This window comes from Oryctolagus cuniculus, chromosome 7 (assembly GCF_964237555.1).
Source record: "Oryctolagus cuniculus chromosome 7, mOryCun1.1, whole genome shotgun sequence".
Taxonomy (NCBI): domain Eukaryota; kingdom Metazoa; phylum Chordata; class Mammalia; order Lagomorpha; family Leporidae; genus Oryctolagus; species Oryctolagus cuniculus.
This window is the reverse complement of record NC_091438.1, coordinates 133,029,730-133,049,353: the sequence shown is the minus strand read 5'-3', so window position 1 is coordinate 133,049,353 and position 19,624 is coordinate 133,029,730. Positions and strand designations below refer to the sequence as shown.

General features: G+C 44.9%; 1 protein-coding gene across 6 annotated transcripts in view; it reads right to left on the bottom strand.

Moving 5' to 3' along the window:
• Positions 1–623: 623 nt before the first annotated feature.
• The window catches only part of TRIT1 (tRNA isopentenyltransferase 1), a 51,731-nt gene continuing 32,730 nt past the window's right edge, over positions 624–19,624 (bottom strand). For 2 of the 6 annotated variants that reach the window (XM_017346427.3, XM_002715728.5), the window contains 9 exons: positions 18,181–18,279; positions 17,334–17,479; positions 14,284–14,426; positions 9,696–9,807; positions 9,254–9,366; positions 8,947–9,024; positions 3,912–4,021; positions 3,482–3,599; positions 624–1,459 (listed from right to left, as the gene is read on the bottom strand). In XM_017346427.3, the coding sequence (XP_017201916.2) occupies positions 1,290–1,459; positions 3,482–3,599; positions 3,912–4,021; positions 8,947–9,024; positions 9,254–9,366; positions 9,696–9,807; positions 14,284–14,426; positions 17,334–17,479; positions 18,181–18,279 (1,089 nt within the window). In that variant the 3' untranslated portion in view covers positions 624–1,289. Of the gene's footprint in view, positions 1,460–3,046; positions 3,208–3,481; positions 3,600–3,911; positions 4,022–8,946; positions 9,025–9,253; positions 9,367–9,695; positions 9,808–14,283; positions 14,427–17,333; positions 17,480–18,180; positions 18,280–19,624 lie in introns of all 6 variants that reach the window. The other 4 variants (XM_051856650.2, XM_070078699.1, XR_007923673.2 and 1 more) reach the window with 3 other exon arrangements.

Below are 19,624 nucleotides of genomic sequence, written 5' to 3'. Positions count from 1 at the left end.
GTCTTCCATGCAGGTGCAGAGGCCCAAGCATTTGGGCCATCTTCTACTGCTTTCCCAGGCCATAGCAGAGAGCTGGATTGAAGTGGAGCAGCCAGGACTCGAACTGCTGCCCATAAGAGATGTCAGCATTGCAGGCAGCAGCCTAACCTACTATACCACAGAGCCAGCCCTTCTAGCCTGTATCCACTAGCCTAGTCCAGTAGATTCTGAATAAAAAATCTGAGTGGGAAATTATTACATAATGAGCACTGAGTTTCTGTTTTCAGTGATGAAAAGGTTTTGAAAATAACAGTGATGACTTACAGTGTTGTGAATGTATCAATGCTGTGAATTACAAGTGCAAAATGTTTAATTTCATGTTACATATAAATAAATATTTATATAATATTGCTGGCAGCTCCGGTCATTCCAGAAAGAGGATTTCAACTAGAAATAACAAATCTACAAAAAGAGTCTGTCTGGATGTTTTCTAGGAATACAAATGCTCAGCAAACACCTGCTACACAAGTGAAGACAGCATGATCTATGAAGGTCAAATCTGTTGAAAAGTTACCACGTTAATAAAAGCATATTGTATATAAACGATATGTGAACATACCTATCTTTTTAAGCATCAAAAAGGCTCCTGCAGACTTTTTCTTTATTTAACTTTCAGCAAGAATATGGATTTATAACTCAATAGAGAGACACCAGTGATAGTGTCTTACCACAAAGGAGCAGCTCAACACATTTCAAAGTCTTTAGATTTCAAGTTCCATGTCCCACACCTTGATCTGATCCTTGCTCTCAGGAATTCCAAGAACTATCTGTGTTCACTTGATCACTTCACAGGGGCTGGTTCTTTCCTGCAATTCACTCAGATCCAGACCTCCTGATTTGCAGCTCACAATACTTCAGTCATCTACAAAAGCATCTGGACATGAGATATTTTTAGCTGGCGTCCGGAACAAAAAAACTTCTTTTAAGGGATATAGTGAATGCTGGTATTCACTATTTAAGAGATTCACAAGTATAAAAATGTACAATCTGTGCCTTTCTTTAAACCTATAAGGTTCAAAGGAAAAAAAAAATCCCTCTGGAAATACGTCACTGCCAGACACATCAGCCACACAAGGAGCTCACGAGGTCTGCCACTCCCATTTCAGAGAACAGTTCACAGCCACAACACTAAATGAAATAAAATGGCGGGGGCTTTGTGCATAGCACTCCTCAGCCCAGAATAGGAGAGAAGGCCCCGCCCTCCTGAATGGGGTCTCCACCACCTTTACCAAGGTTACTGAATATGTCTCTTATGTGCTGCATATCAGCTCTGCATCATTCTGCCCTGGGCACCCCTTCTCTTTAAGTTCTCTGTCACAATCAGGGGAGATACTCTGACTTTCTCTGGTGTTGACAGCATTTGATTCCAACCTTCTTTTTTTCTTCAGTTGATGCAAGTGGGATTTGGATTTTATATGAGCTGATAAGACAAAAAAAAAAAAAATCAAGTCAATCAAATAAAATTAGGATTTTCTAGGATTAATTCTAAAAATAAACACAATTAACTACACAATCCTTTTCTTTAACAATAAATAACTGTGTCAACAGGCACACCGGTATGGCTGTTTGGTTTATTACAATAGTTAGCTAGCAAACTAGAGTAAGCGACCATGTTTCAAGTGCGCCCTGCTACCTGCCTCATCTCCTTTACACTTCTCCAGGTTTAGAGAGGTCTTACACCTTGTGTCCAGCGTCCCACAGCAGGTGTACTTGTTTGGTTAGATCTTCAGCTCCTTGGAAAGAGATCCCACTTTCCAGAATCAGGTCTCTATAGTGCAGGGCTTCCTGTTTCAGATGCATTTCAAATTCTTGTGTGTACTGCAGGACAGATGCCATGTTGTACCTCACATTGCAGTACCCAGTCCTACAAATGCCAGGAATATGACTGCCTGTTCCACTTCTTCCCTGATCTCACGGGTGGTCCTGCCTCACCACCCCCCCAACCTGTGTCAGATTAGCCATTTGAAGGACTGACCCACAAGGCTCCCAATCTCCCTACATGCTGCCCCAGTCAGTCAGGTGCAATAAAGCTGAAAGGCCACTGCTGTCTGATAGCAAGTGTCTGCCTCTCACCCCAAGGCGGTCCCCCTCCCCGTCTAACTCATATAGGCGATCTCATCTGGGAATACCTAAAGAAATAGATGACTAGACTAAATTCTCTTTTACTCATATTTAAAGGATCATTTTTAAGGGGCTAGAAGCAAGAATAAGTAAGGAAAAGGTTAGAAGTCAAAGAAAAGTTTACTTGGGAGAAAAATCGGCTTTGTTCTCCAGCTAGCGCCTAAGGCAGAAACGGAGCTCTGGCCCGGCTCTCCCTGGCAGCAGGCGAGGGGAGCGAGGACTGGACAGATGGCACTATAGAAGGGCTCACACAGGCAGCGCGTACAACGGCTCACACATGCTGCTGCTCTGAGCTCTCCCTGAAGGACATTCGACAAATCGAACCACTAAGTTTCCTTTAGAAAAAACAATCAAACACTCTCTTTCTCTTCCCCTTTCATCATTATAAACCAGCGACAATCGAGGCTTCTTCTGCTGGCTGGGCAATCACAGCCGTCCCCAGTCTGACAATGGAGTTCATTTTGCCTGGGTTACCAGTTAGTAGACCTAATCATTCCATTGGCTGTACTTCTCTGAGAATTCCATGCAATGCAGAACTCTGAACAGAAGGATTCCAGCCACTGCGTAAACTATAAACCCTACTGTGCCTAAAATGAGTGAATCTCACACATGTTTCTAAATATGATGTAAATTCAAGGCTTGGGGAAGAAACCCTTTGGGACTTGATTGGGTGACGACAGAAATCTGACGGTGGAGTACAATGCAGCTATGGCAGAAGCTGAGCACAGGCCTGGGCCTGGAGTGGCACCACTCTGTCCACATATATGTCTGACAGGCTGCTCTCACAGTTTGCTTTAACAGCCTTCCATCACAGTTGGTGCAACTCCCACCATTTCAACCTAGTACTTGAAAAATCACAAGAAGATAATACTTTTGAAGGCCGTACCGAGAAGGAGTAACTGCACGTCCTGCTCCCTCCCAGCTATGCTTCGGCTTCTCTGGGATGAACTGCCTGGTTTTCCTCAAAAGCCTCACTCACCCCCACTGAGTGAAAACATGAAAGGTCAAGAAACTCCTCCAAGGCAAGATCACGAAGTCAACGGAGCTCTAGAAAGTCAACAGTATAAAAAATTCTCAGTATAAAACTTGTATTCTAGCTGAAGCTAGAGGGCATACGATCTTCCTTCGAATTTCAGAATAGAGACGACTCCCCAACGATTTGGGAAAGCCTCCGAGGAATTTAAGCACAGACTCTTAGAATAATCTGGCTGTCCCTTTGTAAGTAAGCAGACTGCAGAATTCAGTCTTTCAAAGATCTTAAATTTCAGGAAGTCAATGTGACATCTGCACGGCTTTCCTCATGCCCTTCCTCATACGCTACCTGCCCATTCGCGGTCCCCAATGATAATGCGATCACAGCAGTCACACATATGATAGCTCCTCTTGTTCTCATTTTCATCGTAGGGCATCTTTATTGGAGTGGCTGCAGGCTTGTGGCCCTAAAAGAACAAGGAGGGTGGGGAGGTATCTGAGTGAACAAATTTTAAGTATAACTTTCTGATATTAAGGGGAGTGGGATTCAAGATTCCTTTTTCTCATCCAACAGAACAGGTGAGTTGTGAACAGATTTTAAGAACAACCTTTTTAAATGTAAAAGCAGAAATACAGCCGTTATGGATCTAAAAGCAGCCAGCCCTTCTGCCTTATTCTATGGAAAATAAGGCTTGCTTCCCCAACATAGCAATAAAGGTGTCAGCTAAGGAAAGTGCTCTGAAAATCAGACAACAGACGGTATGATAATTAATAATCACCTGGATGAAACTTTGCACTATTTCAAGAGCAGGTTCCAGAACAGACTCTTCCCACTTGGAGACGTCAGATACCTCTAAGCCATACACTGGTGGGACACTAGGACCAGGTCCTAATGATGACAAAGAAAAGTTGTGAGAGGTCAGCTTACAAAACCCAACCTATTCTCCTCTCAGGACTCCAAAAATCCTCAAGGGAAACACACAGTGTCCAAGGAATAAACATTCAGACCATGCTATTCATTCTAATGACAAACATGAACCACAATCCAAGAAAGACCTAAAAAGCAGCCAGTAAATCCAACTGTAAAATCCAGAAACTCAAATGCAGCATCTTCCAGATCAGTCAGGAAGCCAGAATAGAGCAACAACAACTCAGGTGACAACTGTGTGGGCTAACACATAAAGATGACACATCTGAGCCCTGAGGCCAGGGCTGTGGTGTGGAAGATTAAATCTCAGCTTATAGTGCTGGCATTCCACATGGGTGCCGGTTTGAGTCCCAGCTGCTCCACTTCTGATCCAACTCCCTGCTAATAGCCTGGGAAAGCAGTGGAAGAAGACCCAACTGCTTGGGCCCCTGCACCCATGTGGGAGACTCAGATGAAGCTCCTGGCTCCTGGCTTTGGCCTGGCTCAGCCCTAGCCATTGTGACCATTTGGGGAATGAACCAGCAGCTGGAAGACTCTCTCTCTCCCTCCTTTCTTTCTCTGCCTTTCAAATAAATAAATCTTAAAAAAAAAAAAAAAAAAAAGATAACACATCACAAGAGGAAAAACACTAACATTTTTAGATAGGTGCCCATTCTTAGTTCTACCTTATAGTAAGGTCACTCTGTGGCCAGAGAGCTCACAGCTTTCTTTAGGAACAGACTAGTCTCAGGCTTGCATCCCTAATCTGAAAATCCAAAACCCAGAATGCTATGAGAGCTGAAATGCTCCAAAATCTGAAACAATCTGAGCACTGATGTGATACCACAAGTGGAAAATTTTACAACTGACCGCATGCAATAGGTCATAGTTAAAATGCAGGTGCAGGGGCTGGCACTGTGGCACAGTATACTTGGCTGCCACCTGTGACATCAGCATCCCAAATAAGTGCTGAGTTCCACTTCGAAACCAGCTCCCTGCTAATGCACTTGGGAAAGCAGAAAAAGATGGCCCAAGTGCTTGGCCCACTATCACCCAGGTGGGAGACATGGCTATGAGAAGTTCCTGGCTCATGGCTTTGGCCTGGCTCAGCCTGGACATTTGAAAAGTGAATCAGCAGAGCATGGTCTTTCTTTTCTCTCTTTATCTCTCCCTTCCTCTCTTTGTAACGCTGTCTTTCAAATAAATAAAATGCAGGTACATGGAAATATTATATAAAACTAGCTTCATGCTATATGTGCAAGATTAAGTATATAAAACACAAATGAATTTCATGTTTAGACTTGGGCCCCATCCCTAAGATATCTCATTACGTACACACAAATAACCCAAGATCCAAAAAACTCCAAAATGGCAAAAATTTCTGATCTGAAGCATTACAGATAAGAGACATTCAGTGTGTATCCCTTTAGTTATCCTAGCATTCATGATACTCCTTGGCAGCATGCCAAAAAAATCATGGGCTGGGATCAACATACCAAATTGCTGCTTGAATCCAAGAACTAAAAAGCCTTGGAGATGATCAAGCTGAAGCACTTCTTTTAAGAACTAGATCTCTGGGCTGGCATTGTAGCATAGCAGATTAAGCCTCCACCTACAGTGCCAGCACCCCATTAGGGTATAGGTTCAAGGCCCTGCTGCTCCACTTCCAATCCAGCCTCCTGCTAGTGTGCCTGGGAAAGCAGCAGAGAATGGCCCAAGTGCTTGGGCCCCTGTTTGCACACGGGAGATTTGGATGAAGCTCCTGGCTTCAGCCTGGCCCAGCCCTGGCCATAGCAGCCATTTGGTGAGTGAACCAACAGATGAAAGATTTTCTCTCTGTCTGTCTCTCCTTATCTCTCTGGAAGTCTGCCTTTCAAATAAGAAATAAATAAATCTTAAAAAAAAAAAAAAAAAAAAAACAAAAAAAACACCTCAATCTAGAGGAGTATTCAAGAAGCACCCTGTGGTAAACACTTTGGAATGGAAACGAGCCTGGAGGTAGCAGAACACTTCACCTTCTCAACCAACAACACTGCAAGAGCTCAGTCCCTTCGGGTAGCTGACCCAGCCTACAAACACACTCCATCCCCTTCATGGCTAGGTTAAGTCAGTTGCCTAAAGGCAAAGAGCATCGCCCATGGACAAAACATCAAAGGCATCAGGATGCCAACGGCTGGCAGGTGCTGGCCTTTTGATTGTGCCAACCACAAATAAGATTCTTCATAGACTGGACTGGGCTGCACCTGCCACCACAAGGAAAGGTGAGACTAGGAGAGTGCAGGCGGCACCCACAGCACACCTGGCCTTGGCTAAGCTCTGCACCTGTTTCCAGGCCACTCTACATTTTCCTTTCTCCTCTAAGCCCTTTGTTGGGCTTCTGTGCCCTGTCTAAGCACCTTTCAACAAGTTCTCGGCTCCCAGCTGCTATTTCTGGCTCAGGTCCAAGGCCAAGCTGGGGTGGGGAAGTCCCTCTGGCTCCTTGCCAGAACCATATCCCAGCAGATCGGCGCTGGCCAATCACATGCAGTTCCTGATTTACAGGGCAGCTGTGCCTTTCACTGTAGTACCAGGACTGTGCCGGCAGACACCCGAGGAATAGGCATATGACACTGTGCCCCCACCCCACCCCAGCTCAGACATGGGGGAGTTACTGTGGTTTGACCACAGTAGGAACTTCCAAATTATTACAAAAAAAGTCTTTTGTTATAGACTTTTTGTCAGACTTGGGAAGAAGAGAAGATGCATTAGAAATCTGTAGTATTGAACTTCAGCTGCTACTCAGACTTCTAACAGGACATGCCGGGAAAAGAGGGCTTTGAAGAAAAAAAACATAAAGAGACTCTTGGCACCAGAATCCCAGTAGAGAGCTGACACGGGGGAGTTGGAGACAACTAGCACAGCCATGAGTGGTGGCACCACAGATCAGGGTGAAAGGAGGCAGTGAGGAGGGGGGTAGGCTTCAGTTGGCCCTATCTGTAACCGAAAGCAGAAGTCTACTGGAAAAAAGGTAAATATGGGATGATCCAGAGGTAGACTTACAAAATAGCCACAAGATAAAATTGGAATTTCATTTAAATTCATCTTTCAGCTCATAACCAAACAATTTCTTATCCAATGCAAATACTAATTATGTTTAGCTGACATAGATATGGAAACAGGAAGAGCAGTATAAAGCAAAGAGTATGGACTTTGGGGCCAGCCTTTTTTCACTCTCTAATGCCTAGTAACTGGGATTTAGAAGTTAGTTAACTTATGTAGGCCTTCACTTTCTTATTTAAAATAACACCTACCTTGAAGGTTAAATAAAAAGTCTATATAGCACCAAATTCAGTGCCAAAGACACAGCACATAGTCAGTGAATTCCACTCCCTTAACTAAACTTTCAGTTAAAGCAAACTCAAACACCATGTATCTGGAGATGCTGGGAAAAGTGGTAAAGGTTTGTTTTTTTATATTGCTCATCTCATCTAAAACCATGATAATTAAGAAAGCGCACTGACAGAAACCTGACTCCTCTTCAGGTACAAAATGAAAGTTCCAGGGGCCAGCATGGTGGTGCAGCAGGTTAAGCCACCTGTGATGCTGGCATCACATACTGAAGCCCCAGTTCAAGTCCCAGCTGTTCCACTTCTGATCCAGTTCCCTGTTAATGGGCCTGGGAAGGCAGTGGATGACAGCCAAAGGACTTGCACCCTTGCCAATCATATAGGAGACCAAGATAGATAAGAGTTCAGCCCTGGCTGTGGCAGTCATCTGGGGCGTGAACCAGAGGACAGACAATCTATGTGTCTGTCTATCTTCCTTTCTGTCCCTCTGCCTTTCAAATAAATAAATAAATCTGTAAAAAAAAAAAAAAAAAAAAAAAAAAAACTGGCGTTCCAGTCAGCCTGAAACACTGCTCTGCTAAGATACTGACTGTTGTGTCACTCTTAACTTGTCTGCGGCCAGTCCCCATCTGGTCAAGAAGTAAAACAGACTCAATGGAAACTTGATTTTTTTTTTTTTACCTAAGATATGAAAAGAAAATATTCTTTTTTCTTTTCTTTCTCTCTCTTTTTTTTTTTTTTTTTTTTTTTGACAGGCAGAGTGGACAGTGAGAGAGAGAGACAGAGAGAAAGGTCTTCCTTTTGCTGTTGGTTCACCCTCCAATGGCCGCTGCGGCTGGGGCGCTGCGGCTGGCGCACCACACTGATCCGATGGCAGGAGCCAGGTACTTATCCTGGTCTCCCATGGGGTGCAGGGCCCAAGCACTTGGGCCATCCTCCACTACACTCCCTGGCCACAGAGAGCTGGCCTGGAAGAGGGGCAACCGGGACAGAATCCGGCGCCCCGACCGGGACTAGAACCCGGTGTGCCGGCGCCGCAAGGCGGAGGATTAGCCTAGTGAGCTGCGGCACCGGCCCAAGAAAATATTCTTGAATAATCACTTATGCAAGAGACCTTCCCCAAGTCAGGTCCAAAATCTTAGAACAGGCTCAGAAACCAAAGTGCATTTTCTGGGTGAGCTGAGAACTAGTCTACTGAAAACAAATCTGGGGGCTGGCACTGTGGCGCAGCAGGTTAATGCTCTGGCCTGCAGCACTGGCATCCCATATGGGCGCCAGTTCAAGACCCAGCTGCTCCACTTCCAATCCAGCTCTCTGCTATGGCCTGGGAAAGTAGTGGAGGATGGCCCAAGTCCTTAGGCCCCTGCACCCATGTGGGAGACCCGGAAGAAGCTCCTGGCTCCTGGCCTTGGATCGGCGCAGCTCCAGCCTTTGTGGCAAATTGGGGAGTGAACCAGTAGATGGAAGACCTCTCTCTCTGTCTCTGCCTCTCCTCTCTATATAACTCTGACTTTCAAATAAATAAATAATTTTTTTTTTAAAAGAAAACAAATCTGGGGGTAGGAAAAAAATGAGACTTACTGCTCAAAAAGCGGTTTTTAATCCATCGGTTTTGCTTCCGAGCATATCTCTTAGTTACTTGTTTCAGAGCCTCAATACCTGAAAGATATGGCGGATAAAAGAACATCCAGGTAATCACTTCTGACCCTGCAAGAGGCAGCCCCACCCCGCCCAGGAGAAAAAGTCAGTACACTTAGACATGCTGGATCAAAGTCTCAATTCTGAGCAGAGGGCTACTTGGAACTCTTCCAGCCTCAGTACTTTCTCAGACCATACCAGCAAGGTATTCTGTCACCCCAGGATGTCCAAGACTAGGAGGAATTCACACCTTTCTTTAGAAGCTGGTTACTAGTCTCTGGTGTGCATTTTCCCTCAGTGATCAGGTACTCGTGAAACTCCTTGAAGCCAATTGACTGGAAGATACCATGTTGATAGTCCTGGCTGGGAACAGGAGAGCATCAACGGATGAGCCATTGCTTCTGAAAGCTAGCAGGGGCCTGGAGATGATCTAGCTGAGCCATTTCATTTCAGAGATGAGAGAACTAAGATCCTGAGCAGTTACTGACTCTGAAATTCTCCTCTACCCTCCCCGCCAGGTCCCAGGTTACTTCCTCAAAAAGTAACTCCTCAGGAATGTCTGAAAGATTAGAAAACTGCAACTGTAATAAGTATACCAAACCTCCTTCCACCAAGGCACATAAATAAGTAGATGTGAAGCCAACCACAGGCAAGGGATGGAGAGCAGGTCAGGGTAGCAGCCAAATCCTCACCTATCTTCTGAAACATTCTTCTGATTATAGCGTCTGTGAAAATCTCTTAGTTCCTCCAACAGTCCAGCAGCAAGCATGTCGTCCACCCTCTTATCCAAGCGCTCATCTAGAACTTGAATCAAATTAGTTCATCAACCAACAAGTTGTGGGTGCCTGCTATATATTTCATGGTGAATGAACAGCCTGCCAAAAAGCAAATTTGTTCAAATGGAAGAAAATATTTGGACTTCAAAGATTACATAATTCATATTAAATTTACACACATTAAGACTGAAACTCCAAATAAAAATAGCCAGAATGAAGCACATACATAAGAAAGAGAGCTTACAATTACAGCTACTATGAAGGACAAATAGTTTATTCTTGCATAGAATATATGTTTCAGAGGTGGCTGAGAGTCCCTTGATCTACCTCTCTACTTTTTTCATTATATTTGTTACTTTAACTTTGTGTAATTTTCTACCTAAGAACTTCTTCCTCGGACAAGAATAAGGAATTTTAATTTAAAGCCATCCTAGTTGTATTTTCAACTATAGAACTCGACAAAACAGCAAAGAGTAATAAGAGGTCGGGGCAGGGGTTTAATGCAGCATTTAAGTCACAGCTTAGAATGCCACTATCTGACATCAGAGTGCCTGGTGAGTCCCAGATTCTCCAACCTCCTGCTAGTGTGCACCCTGGGGGACAACATATGAGGGTTCAAGTACTTATGTCCTTACCACTCATATAGGAGGCCTAGACTGTATTGGGGGCTCCTGACTTCCGCCTGGTTTACCCAGGCTGTTGTGGGCATTTGGAGAGTAAACCAGTAAATGGAAGATCTCTGTCTGTAGTAAGAGGTCATAACTGCTTAGATGGGGTGGTCAAACAGAACTTCATTATGATTCAGTTACCCCGATGAATTGTGTAAGTTTCACTTAACAAAACTTAATTACTGAAAAATTTTTCCACAAACAGAATAATTTGGGGAAAAAAGTCAATTATGCTATTCTACATCTCTATCATCTCTATGTCTTAGTCTGCAATGATAGTAAACTCTTTCTTCCTATCTTCCCAAACTGCTTGCATTTATTGACTACTTACCATGCACTGGGTATATTCTGAGTATCCCATATGTATCAACTCATCTAATCCTCAATTATACCAGGAGATATATATAGTTATTGCCTTCTCTATTTTACAGAACAATCGGGGCACAAAAATGTAAACTAACTCATCATTTTTTTAATATTTATTTACTTATTTGAAAGGCAGTCATGGGGCGGGAGGGAAGGAGATACCTTCCATCCGCTGGTTTAACTGCCCAAATGGCTACAATGGCCAAAGCTGGGCCAACCCAAAGCCAGGAGCTTCTTCCAGGTCTCCCATGTGGGTGCGGGACCTAAGGACTCAGGTTGTCCTCTACTGCTTTCAGAGGCACATTAGCAGAGAACTGGATCAGAAGTGGAGCAGCTGGGACTCGAACCAGCAACCATATGGGATGCCGGCACTGCATGCAGCAGCTTTGCCTGTTACACCACAGCACCGCCCCCCACCTTTTGGTTGTTTTAAAAAGATTTATTAATTTATTTGAAAGGCAGAGTTATAAAGAAGCAAAGGCAGAGAGAGACTAATTCATCTTAAAACTTACAAAGATGCTCACCCTTGCAGGCAACAGATGATAGCTTGTACTTGGTCCCTGCCACCCATATGGAAGACCTGGATTGAGGTCCAGGCTTTTGGCTTCAGCTTGGCCCAGCCCTGGCTGTTGCATGCATTTGAGGGAGTGAACAAGCAACTAAATAAAAGATCAATCTCTCTCTGTCTCTATCCTTTCAAATAAAATGAAAATAAGTAAACAAAAATTTTTTTTTTAAACTCAAGCTAGAGAGGACAATGGAACACAAATCTGAAATGAGATGGTCAGCTCCAGAATCTGTATTTTTTAAAAATATTTATTTATTTAGCTGGCGCTGCGGCTCACTAGGCTAATCCTCCGCCTTGCGGTGCCGGCACACCGGGTTCTAGTCCTGGTCGGGGTGCCGGATTCTGTCCTGGTTGCCCCGCTTCCAGGCCAGCTCCCTGCTGTGGCCCGGGTGTGCAGTGGAGGATGGCCCAAGTGCTTGGGCCCTGCACCCCATGGGAGACCAGGAGAAGCACCTGGCTCCTGCCTTTGGATCAGCGCGGTGCGCCAGCCGCAGTGTGCAGGTTGCGGCGGCCATTGGCAACAGCAAAAGGAAGACCTTTTTATCTGGAGGCTGGGTCACTGATTATACTAAAAGCAGTAGGCTTAAGAAGTGAGAATGAGAATTAGTCAGCTGGGCTGATGGTACTCTTGTTGCTGTCCCCTGTGATACTAACAACTTGTTCATCAAACATTCAGTAAGCTTTCAATGAAGTGCCGAGTATTTTGCATAGTACTTGGATGTCAGAGATGAAAAGGAAACAGTGCCTGCTCTTCAGGAGCTCCCAGTCTGGTGAAGGAAACCATGAGATATATACTGCAATGGTTATCACTGCTGGGCTAGAACAGATGCAGAGTGCTGTGGGGCCACAGGAGGGATGATGAGCCTTCACTGGGAGAAGTCAGGGACCAGTTTGTAGAGGTAACTTATGAGCTGTGTCTGAAAAGATGTAATTATTATGTGGACAGACAGTATAATGTTAGGATTAAAAGTATAGATTCTGAAGGCTGGCATTTTGGTGTAGTGGGAAATGCTTACCACCTATGATGCCAGCATCCCATATCAGCACCAGTTTTAAGTCCTGGCTACTTCACTTCTGATCCAGCTCCCTGCTAATGCGCCTGGGAAAATATTGGGAGATGGATCAAGTGCTTGGGCCCTTGCATCCAGATGAAGCTCCTGGCTCCTGGTTTGGGCCTAGCCCAACCCTGGCAGTTGTGGCCATTTGGGAAGTGAACCAGTGGATGGAAGATCTCTCTGTGTTGCTCTGCCTTTTAAATAAAATTTTTTTTTTTTTTTTGACAGGCAGAGTGGACAGTGAGAGAGAGACAGAGAGAGTTATAGACAGTGAGAGACAGACAGAGAGAAAGGTCTTCCTTTCATTGGTTCACTCCCCTAATGGCCGCCACGGCCGGTGCTGCGCTGACCCGAAGCCAGGAGCCGGGTGCTTCCTCCCAGTCTCCCATGTGGGTGCAGGGACCCAAGCACTTGGGCCATCCTCCTCTGCCCTCCCGGGCCTCAGCAGAGAGCTGGACTGGAAGAGGAGTAACTGGGACTAGTACCCAGCACCCCAACCAGGACTAGAACCTGGGGTGCCGGTGCCACAGGCGGAGGATTAGCCAAATGAGCCATGGCGCCGGCCTGCTCTTCTTCCTATCTGGCTCCCTGCTATAGCTTGGGAAAGCAGTGGAAGATGGCCCAAGTACTTGGGCCCCTGCATCCACATGTGAGACCCAGAAGAAGCTCCAGGCTCCTGGCTTCAGATCAGCTCAGCTCCAGACATTGTGGCCATTTGGGGAGTGAGCCAATGGATAGAAAGATCTTTCTTTATCTTTCTCTCTCTCTCTCTCTCTGTAGCTCCACCTCTCAAATAAATAAAAAATAAACTTTTAAAAAAAAAGATATTTATTTATTTATTTATTTATTTATTTTTAAAGGCAGATTGACAAGGAGAAAGCTAAAGAAAGAGAAAGATCTTTCATTCCCTAGGTCACTCTCCAAATGCCTGCAATAGCCAGGTCTGGGCTAGACCAAATCCAGGACTCAGGAACACCATCCTGGTCTCCCACGTGGGTGGCAGGAATGCAAGTGTTTAGGCCATATGTGCTGCGTCCCATGTACGTTAATGAGGAACTGGGTCAGAAGCAGAGTGGTCAGGACTCCAACCAAGTACTCCAATATGGGATGCAAGCAGTTTAACCCACTGTGCTATAACACCTATCTCTACTCCTGATATCTTATCCTAGTGCCACAGCTGCCTTTCCTCCCTTTCCAGATAGATATCTGGTAGTGGCACTGTGCCTAAGTCAATGAATAATGGCAGTGATGATAAATTTAATAATTAACACTTGTTTCGTGTTTATTACGAGCCACCTATGGTCCTAAGCATTTCATATATAAGGGAGTTTTAGTTCATAGATATGTATATTATGAAAAACTATGCATGGATCTAAAAACTTTTTGCTTTAAAAAAAAAATCACCTTTTTTTTTTTTTTTGGACAGGCAGAGTGGACAGTGAGAGAGAGACAGAGAAAAGGTCTTTCTTTGCCGTTGGTTAACCCTCCAATGGCCGCTGCGGCCGGTGCACCGCGCCGATCTGAAGCCAGGAGCCAGGTGCTCCATGGTCTCCCACACGGGTGCAGGGCTCAAGGACTTGGGCCATCCTCCACTGCACTCCCGGGCCACAGCAGAGAGCTGGCCTGGAAGAGGGGCAACCGGGACAGAATCCGGCGCCTCAACCAGGACTAGAACCCGGTGTGCCGGCGCCGCAGGCAGAGGATTAGCCTAGTGAGCCATGGAGCCGGCTAAAAAATTTCACCTTTTAACTCCATTTTTCCACAAATTTTTTGAAGTTCCCTCACGTAGGAAGTTATCACCCTAAGTTCCATGTCAGACAGACGCTAGGACATCAAAGGGCCTTTACCTGTCTGGTCAGCATGAAGCCAGAGGATGCAAGGGTTAGGAAACTTCAGTGGGCCTCCAAGGGGACCACCACCTTCTTCTGCATGTTGACGATGAAGAAATTCACTGTGAGATATTCCAGTTTCTTCAAACACTTGCAAGCTCCTAAGGTGTTCAAAAAGGGACAGGGTGAGGGGCAAGGGTGACACATTCATATAGGCCATTAGGAATATTCATATACAAGTGAAACAAGGGGAAAGGCTGTTCATTACAGAAATCTCATTGTTGGGGCTGGCATTGTGGCATAGCGGGTTAAGCAGTGGCCTGCAGTGCCAGCGTCCCACTTGGGCAACGATTCAAGTCCTGGCTGCTCTGCTTCCAATCCAGCTCCCTGCTGATGCACCTGGGAAAAGGAGCAGAAGATGCCCCAGTGCCTGGGCCCTGCACCCATGTGAAGACCGAAAAGCTCCTGGCTTCAGCCTGGACCAACCCCAGCACTTGTACCCATTTGGGGAGTGAACAACGGATGGAAAATATCTCTCTTTGAAACTCTCCCTTTCAAATAAATAATCTTAAGAAAAAAGAAAAGAAATCTCATTGTCATTTTCACTGCCTAAGTCCCCAAAACATGAGTGTCCAGGGTTATTGCAGTCCTATCATAACTCAAGAAAACTTTAGATAGAATAAGAAATAATATTATTCTTTTAAACACACAAATTTTTCTGAAATCAGTTAAATACGTTGAGAAACAACAGACTTCAACAGAATGGGACTCATTTCCAGGTAAGCAATAAAGAGCTTGTAGGGACACTTTGTTAAGAGCCAACAGGTCTGGTCTCGCTGGAGTGCCTTTCCCACAGTAGGAAAGTATGTTGTATATCCAGCTCATCAACTTTCTTTTAAAATATATCTAAAATTAATGAAGAATGCTCCTGACTAATCCACTACTCTACTGGCACAAAGATCACCGAGGAAAGAACTCACACACTTACTCTTAAGCTACAATCCACTTCCATTGCTTTCTATTATATTAAGCAGTCCCAGGTAATTTGATACCCAAATCTATACTGCACCACTCTGGGTGATTGCAACTTATCAACTTGAAAGTGATCTTTCCCTTCCTGACCCAATTCTACTTCCTGAAACCGTAACACAAGAGTAGAGACCCCTTGTTTTTCAGTATCACCAGTCACTCAAAGAGGATCTATGAGAGGGCAAATAATGCAGTAATGGATATCTCACTCATCTGGAGGTTCGAATACAACTTCAAATCAAAAGGAAGATAGAAAAAGTCCTTAATGCTATATAATGCTTGGAACCTACTGCCTCTTACTAAGACCAACTCAAGTATTGTGCTCTTTTAGATGCATCAAAATGAGGAGGTAACAAGAAAGACTAGTAAAAGGAGAGAACAGGGGCCGGTGCTATGGTGCAGTGGGTTAATGCCCTGGCATGAAGCACCGGCATCCCATGTGGGCACTGGTTCTAGTCCCAGCTGCTCTTCTTCCAATCCAGCTCTCTGCTATGGTCTAGGATAGCAGTAGAAGATGGCCCAAGTCCTTGAGCCCCTGCACCCACGTGGGAGACTCGGAAGAAGGTCCTGGACTTTGGATCGGCACAGCTCCGGCCGTTGCAGCCATCTGGGAAATGAACCAGTGGATGGAAGACCTCTCTCTCTCTGTGTGTCTCTACCTCTCTCTGTAACCCTGTCATTCAAATAAATAAAAATAAAAAAATGAGAGAATATTTTAAAATTTTTTAAAAAAGGAGAGAATAACAAAGATCGAGCTCTAGAATCCTGTCATAAAAATATAAAACTGAATTTTTCAAAGGTTTCTATTAAATTGTTTAAGATAAAATGTTGGGACATTAAAAAGTATAAGCTTGGGGCCGGCACTGTGGTGCAGCAGGTTAATGCCCTGGCCTGGGGCGCCAGCATCCCATATGGACGCCAGTTCGAGACTTGGCTGCTCTACTTCCTATGCAGCTCTTAGCTGTAGCCTGGGAAAGCAGAAGAAGATGGCCCAAGCCCTTGAGCCCCTGCACCCATGTGGGAGACCCAGAAGAAGCTCCTGGCTCCTGGCTTCAGATCGGCATAGCTCCAGCCATTGCAGCCAGTTGGGGAGTGAACCATCAGATGGAAGACCCCCCCCCCCCTTCCTCTCCTCTCTGTGTAACTCTTTCAAATAAATAAATAAATCTTTAAAAAAAAAAAAATAAAAGTATAAGCTTTATACATCTAGAACATGTATTCTCTCCCCAGGGTTAGACTGCCTCTAAGAGGCCAAAAAAGCTGAGCCATTACAATATTACGAGGCTCTCCAAGGACAACCTGGCCTGAGATCTTAGTCTTTAGTATTAAATTTTATTGGGGAATAAAGAAAAAAGGATCTAGGAAATTCATTTGGATGGAATACTTCATAACCTCTATCAATATGAGATGTGACCATTAATAATCTGTACAATCATCCATAGAACAGGTCCTTTGTCAGGCATTCTACTATGACAGATGTTGTATCACTCCCAACACTGCAGAAAACTAAAGCTAACATGAGGCTGCAATGTCAAAACAATCTAAGCAAACATGACCTTATGAGTTCATTCATCACCTTTCATCCTTACAAGAAAATCTCCATGTGCAAAGGGGAGCTGATCTATGAGACAGTTTATAAAATCCACCTCCCACTGGGAAAGTTGCTGGGGCAGAACTCAGCATTGCACAACCAATTATGAAACCCAAATCACAATGTAAACGGACTGCATGCCAGAAGAAATTTATATGAAAACTGTTATACAAGCAAAGATCAAATACAAAATGAAGCAAGATTACATAGGCCCTAGGGAAAAACGATATTGTACTATGCATTTAAAACGTAACAACAAAGTAGGATGCAACTATTTATGAGGGAGTTGGAGGCAGTAACTCAGGGCCTCCCAACCTGCTGAGCCAGAACGACAGATCTATCTCCCCTAATGGCTATTACCAAAACTCTCCTTAACCAGGCAAACTCAAGAGCTGGCAGTCCCCCAACTCTACAGGAATGCAGGGTTGGTGAACCAGGGCTTTCTTACCTGGCCACTTTGCGCTTGTCATGTGGGTGCAGCTTGGCAGCCATTTCTGGGTCAACCTGGCTTAGGCGCCTGTGGAGTTCATGGCCATCCTCCTTTTCAAGCTCTACTTTCCGGTCAGTTGTGTTCTCACTGCCCATCTCCTGGGGCTATTACATGAAGGTTTAGAGTAAACTTAATTCAACAAGGAGACAGTGAACATGCATCTGGCACTTTGCTAATGCTTAGGAATACAGAATAGAGGTGAATCAGTCGATCTTGCCATACAGCAAGAGATACGTAAACGAAAAATTCCAATATGCTGTGGTAAGTGTTCTGACGCCACAGCAAACAAAGGGGAAGGAGGATTTACTGCACAGGGAAGTATTCAGCTACGCTACTTCCTTCTCAGATGTACAAACAGGTAGTGGTGTTACCACACCTATTTTAACATTTCCAGGAGTCCAGTCTTTTCAGCCAGGTGACCAAAGACCAGAACAGAATTGCCAGTACATTACCAACTGCAAAGGCTCACTCTTTGCAGGCACAAAGGGTCAGTGTGGACACTTCCCTGACATATATATTGTGCTGCCAGCCAAGAAACGCTGAATCAGACTGATGCACTGTTAACTTAGAGAAAGATGCTAATTAAGCCACACAGGAGCACTTTCCCACACACAGCCCCTGCCCTGAGGCCAGCCTGAGGGAGCACACTTCACATACGGAGGTGGCATTTGCTTCAGAATATTAAGTAGGAAAATTACAGTTGTTGAGTATAAGAAATAGGCAAGAACCAACCCTCCTCCCACTGAAATTAGCTAGCAAGAAAGAGGAACCATTCCTAAGTGAATTACAAACAAACTAAACATACCTTGGTACTAACGAGAACTTTCCAGAGCAGAGACTCAATATAATAATTGGTTCCTCCCACGACAATAGGAATTTTGTCTCGGGAAAATATATCTTCAATGTGAACATTAAGAAAGACATCACAATACTCAATATCAAGAAGAGAATCCTGACTATCTTGGGAAGCAGAGTATTAGCAAGAAATCACATTCTTTTGTCTAAAGAGCAGAAGAGAAAGGGTAGAAACCAACGTAATCTAATATCAGACTTTAATATTCCTCCTTAGTTCTCAGAATCATTTCTAATTAGTTCTGGAGATATTTACAGAAACTAGACACAAATGCATAATGGTAATTCTTCCCAGTTCTATAACTTTCTAGGCCTTGCTTTAGAAGTTCTTTGTTGTTGTTTTTAGTGATTTATTTTATTTATTTGAAAAACAGAGTTACAGAGGGAGGTAGAACTAGAGAGAGAGAAAGGTCTTCTATCGCTGGTTCACTCCTCAGATGGCCGCAATGGCCAGGGCTGAGCTGATCGGAACCTAGGAGCCAGGAGCTTCCTCTGGGTCTCCCACGTGGGTGCAGGGGCCCAAGGACTTGGGCCATCTTCTGCTGCTTTCCCAGGCCATAGCAGAGAGCTGGATCAGAAGTGGAGCAGCCGGGACTCGAACCCGCACCCATATGGGATGCCAGCGCTGCAGGCCATGGCTTTAACCCGCTGCACCACAGCATGGGCCCCACTTTAGGAGTTTTATGGGTGTTCCAAATCAGTCCAAGGACTCTCGTTGAACCAAGTGTCAGTTGCTCAAGAAGCCACCAGAAAGATGACATTCATGGCTTGGCTCTGCCTTCTAAGGCAAAACACAAGCTGTTTTCTCCAAGTGATGATTCTTGGACAGAGCCAGTCACCACATCACGAGATAATACTGCACCTGAAACCTCATCAGATAGATTAATAAACACAGGTTTTAAAGACAAATAGAGGGACCGGTGCCATGGCGCAGTAGGTTAGGCCTCCGCCTGCAGTGCTGGCATCACATGTGGGTGCCAGTTCGAGTCCTGGCTGCTCCTCTTCCAGTTCAGCTCTGCTGTGGTCTGGGAAAGCAGTGGAGGATGGCCCAGGTCCTTAGGCCCCTGCACCCACATGGGAGACAAGGAAGAGGCTCCTGGCTCCTGGCTTCGGATCAGTGCAGCTCCAGCTATTGCACCCATCTGGGGAGTGAACCAGCAGATGGAAGACCTTTCTCTCTGTCTCTCCCTCTCACTGTAACTCTACCTCTCAAATAAATAAATAAATAAATTCTTTAAAAAGAAGAAAAAAAAGACAAATAGACTTCAGGCCTTGGCTCAGTGGTAAAGCTGCAGCTTGCAGTGCCGGCATCCTATATGAGTGCCGGTTTAAGTCCTGGCTGCCCTACTTCCGATCCAGCTCTCTGCTATGGCCTGGGAAAGCAGTGGAAGATGGCA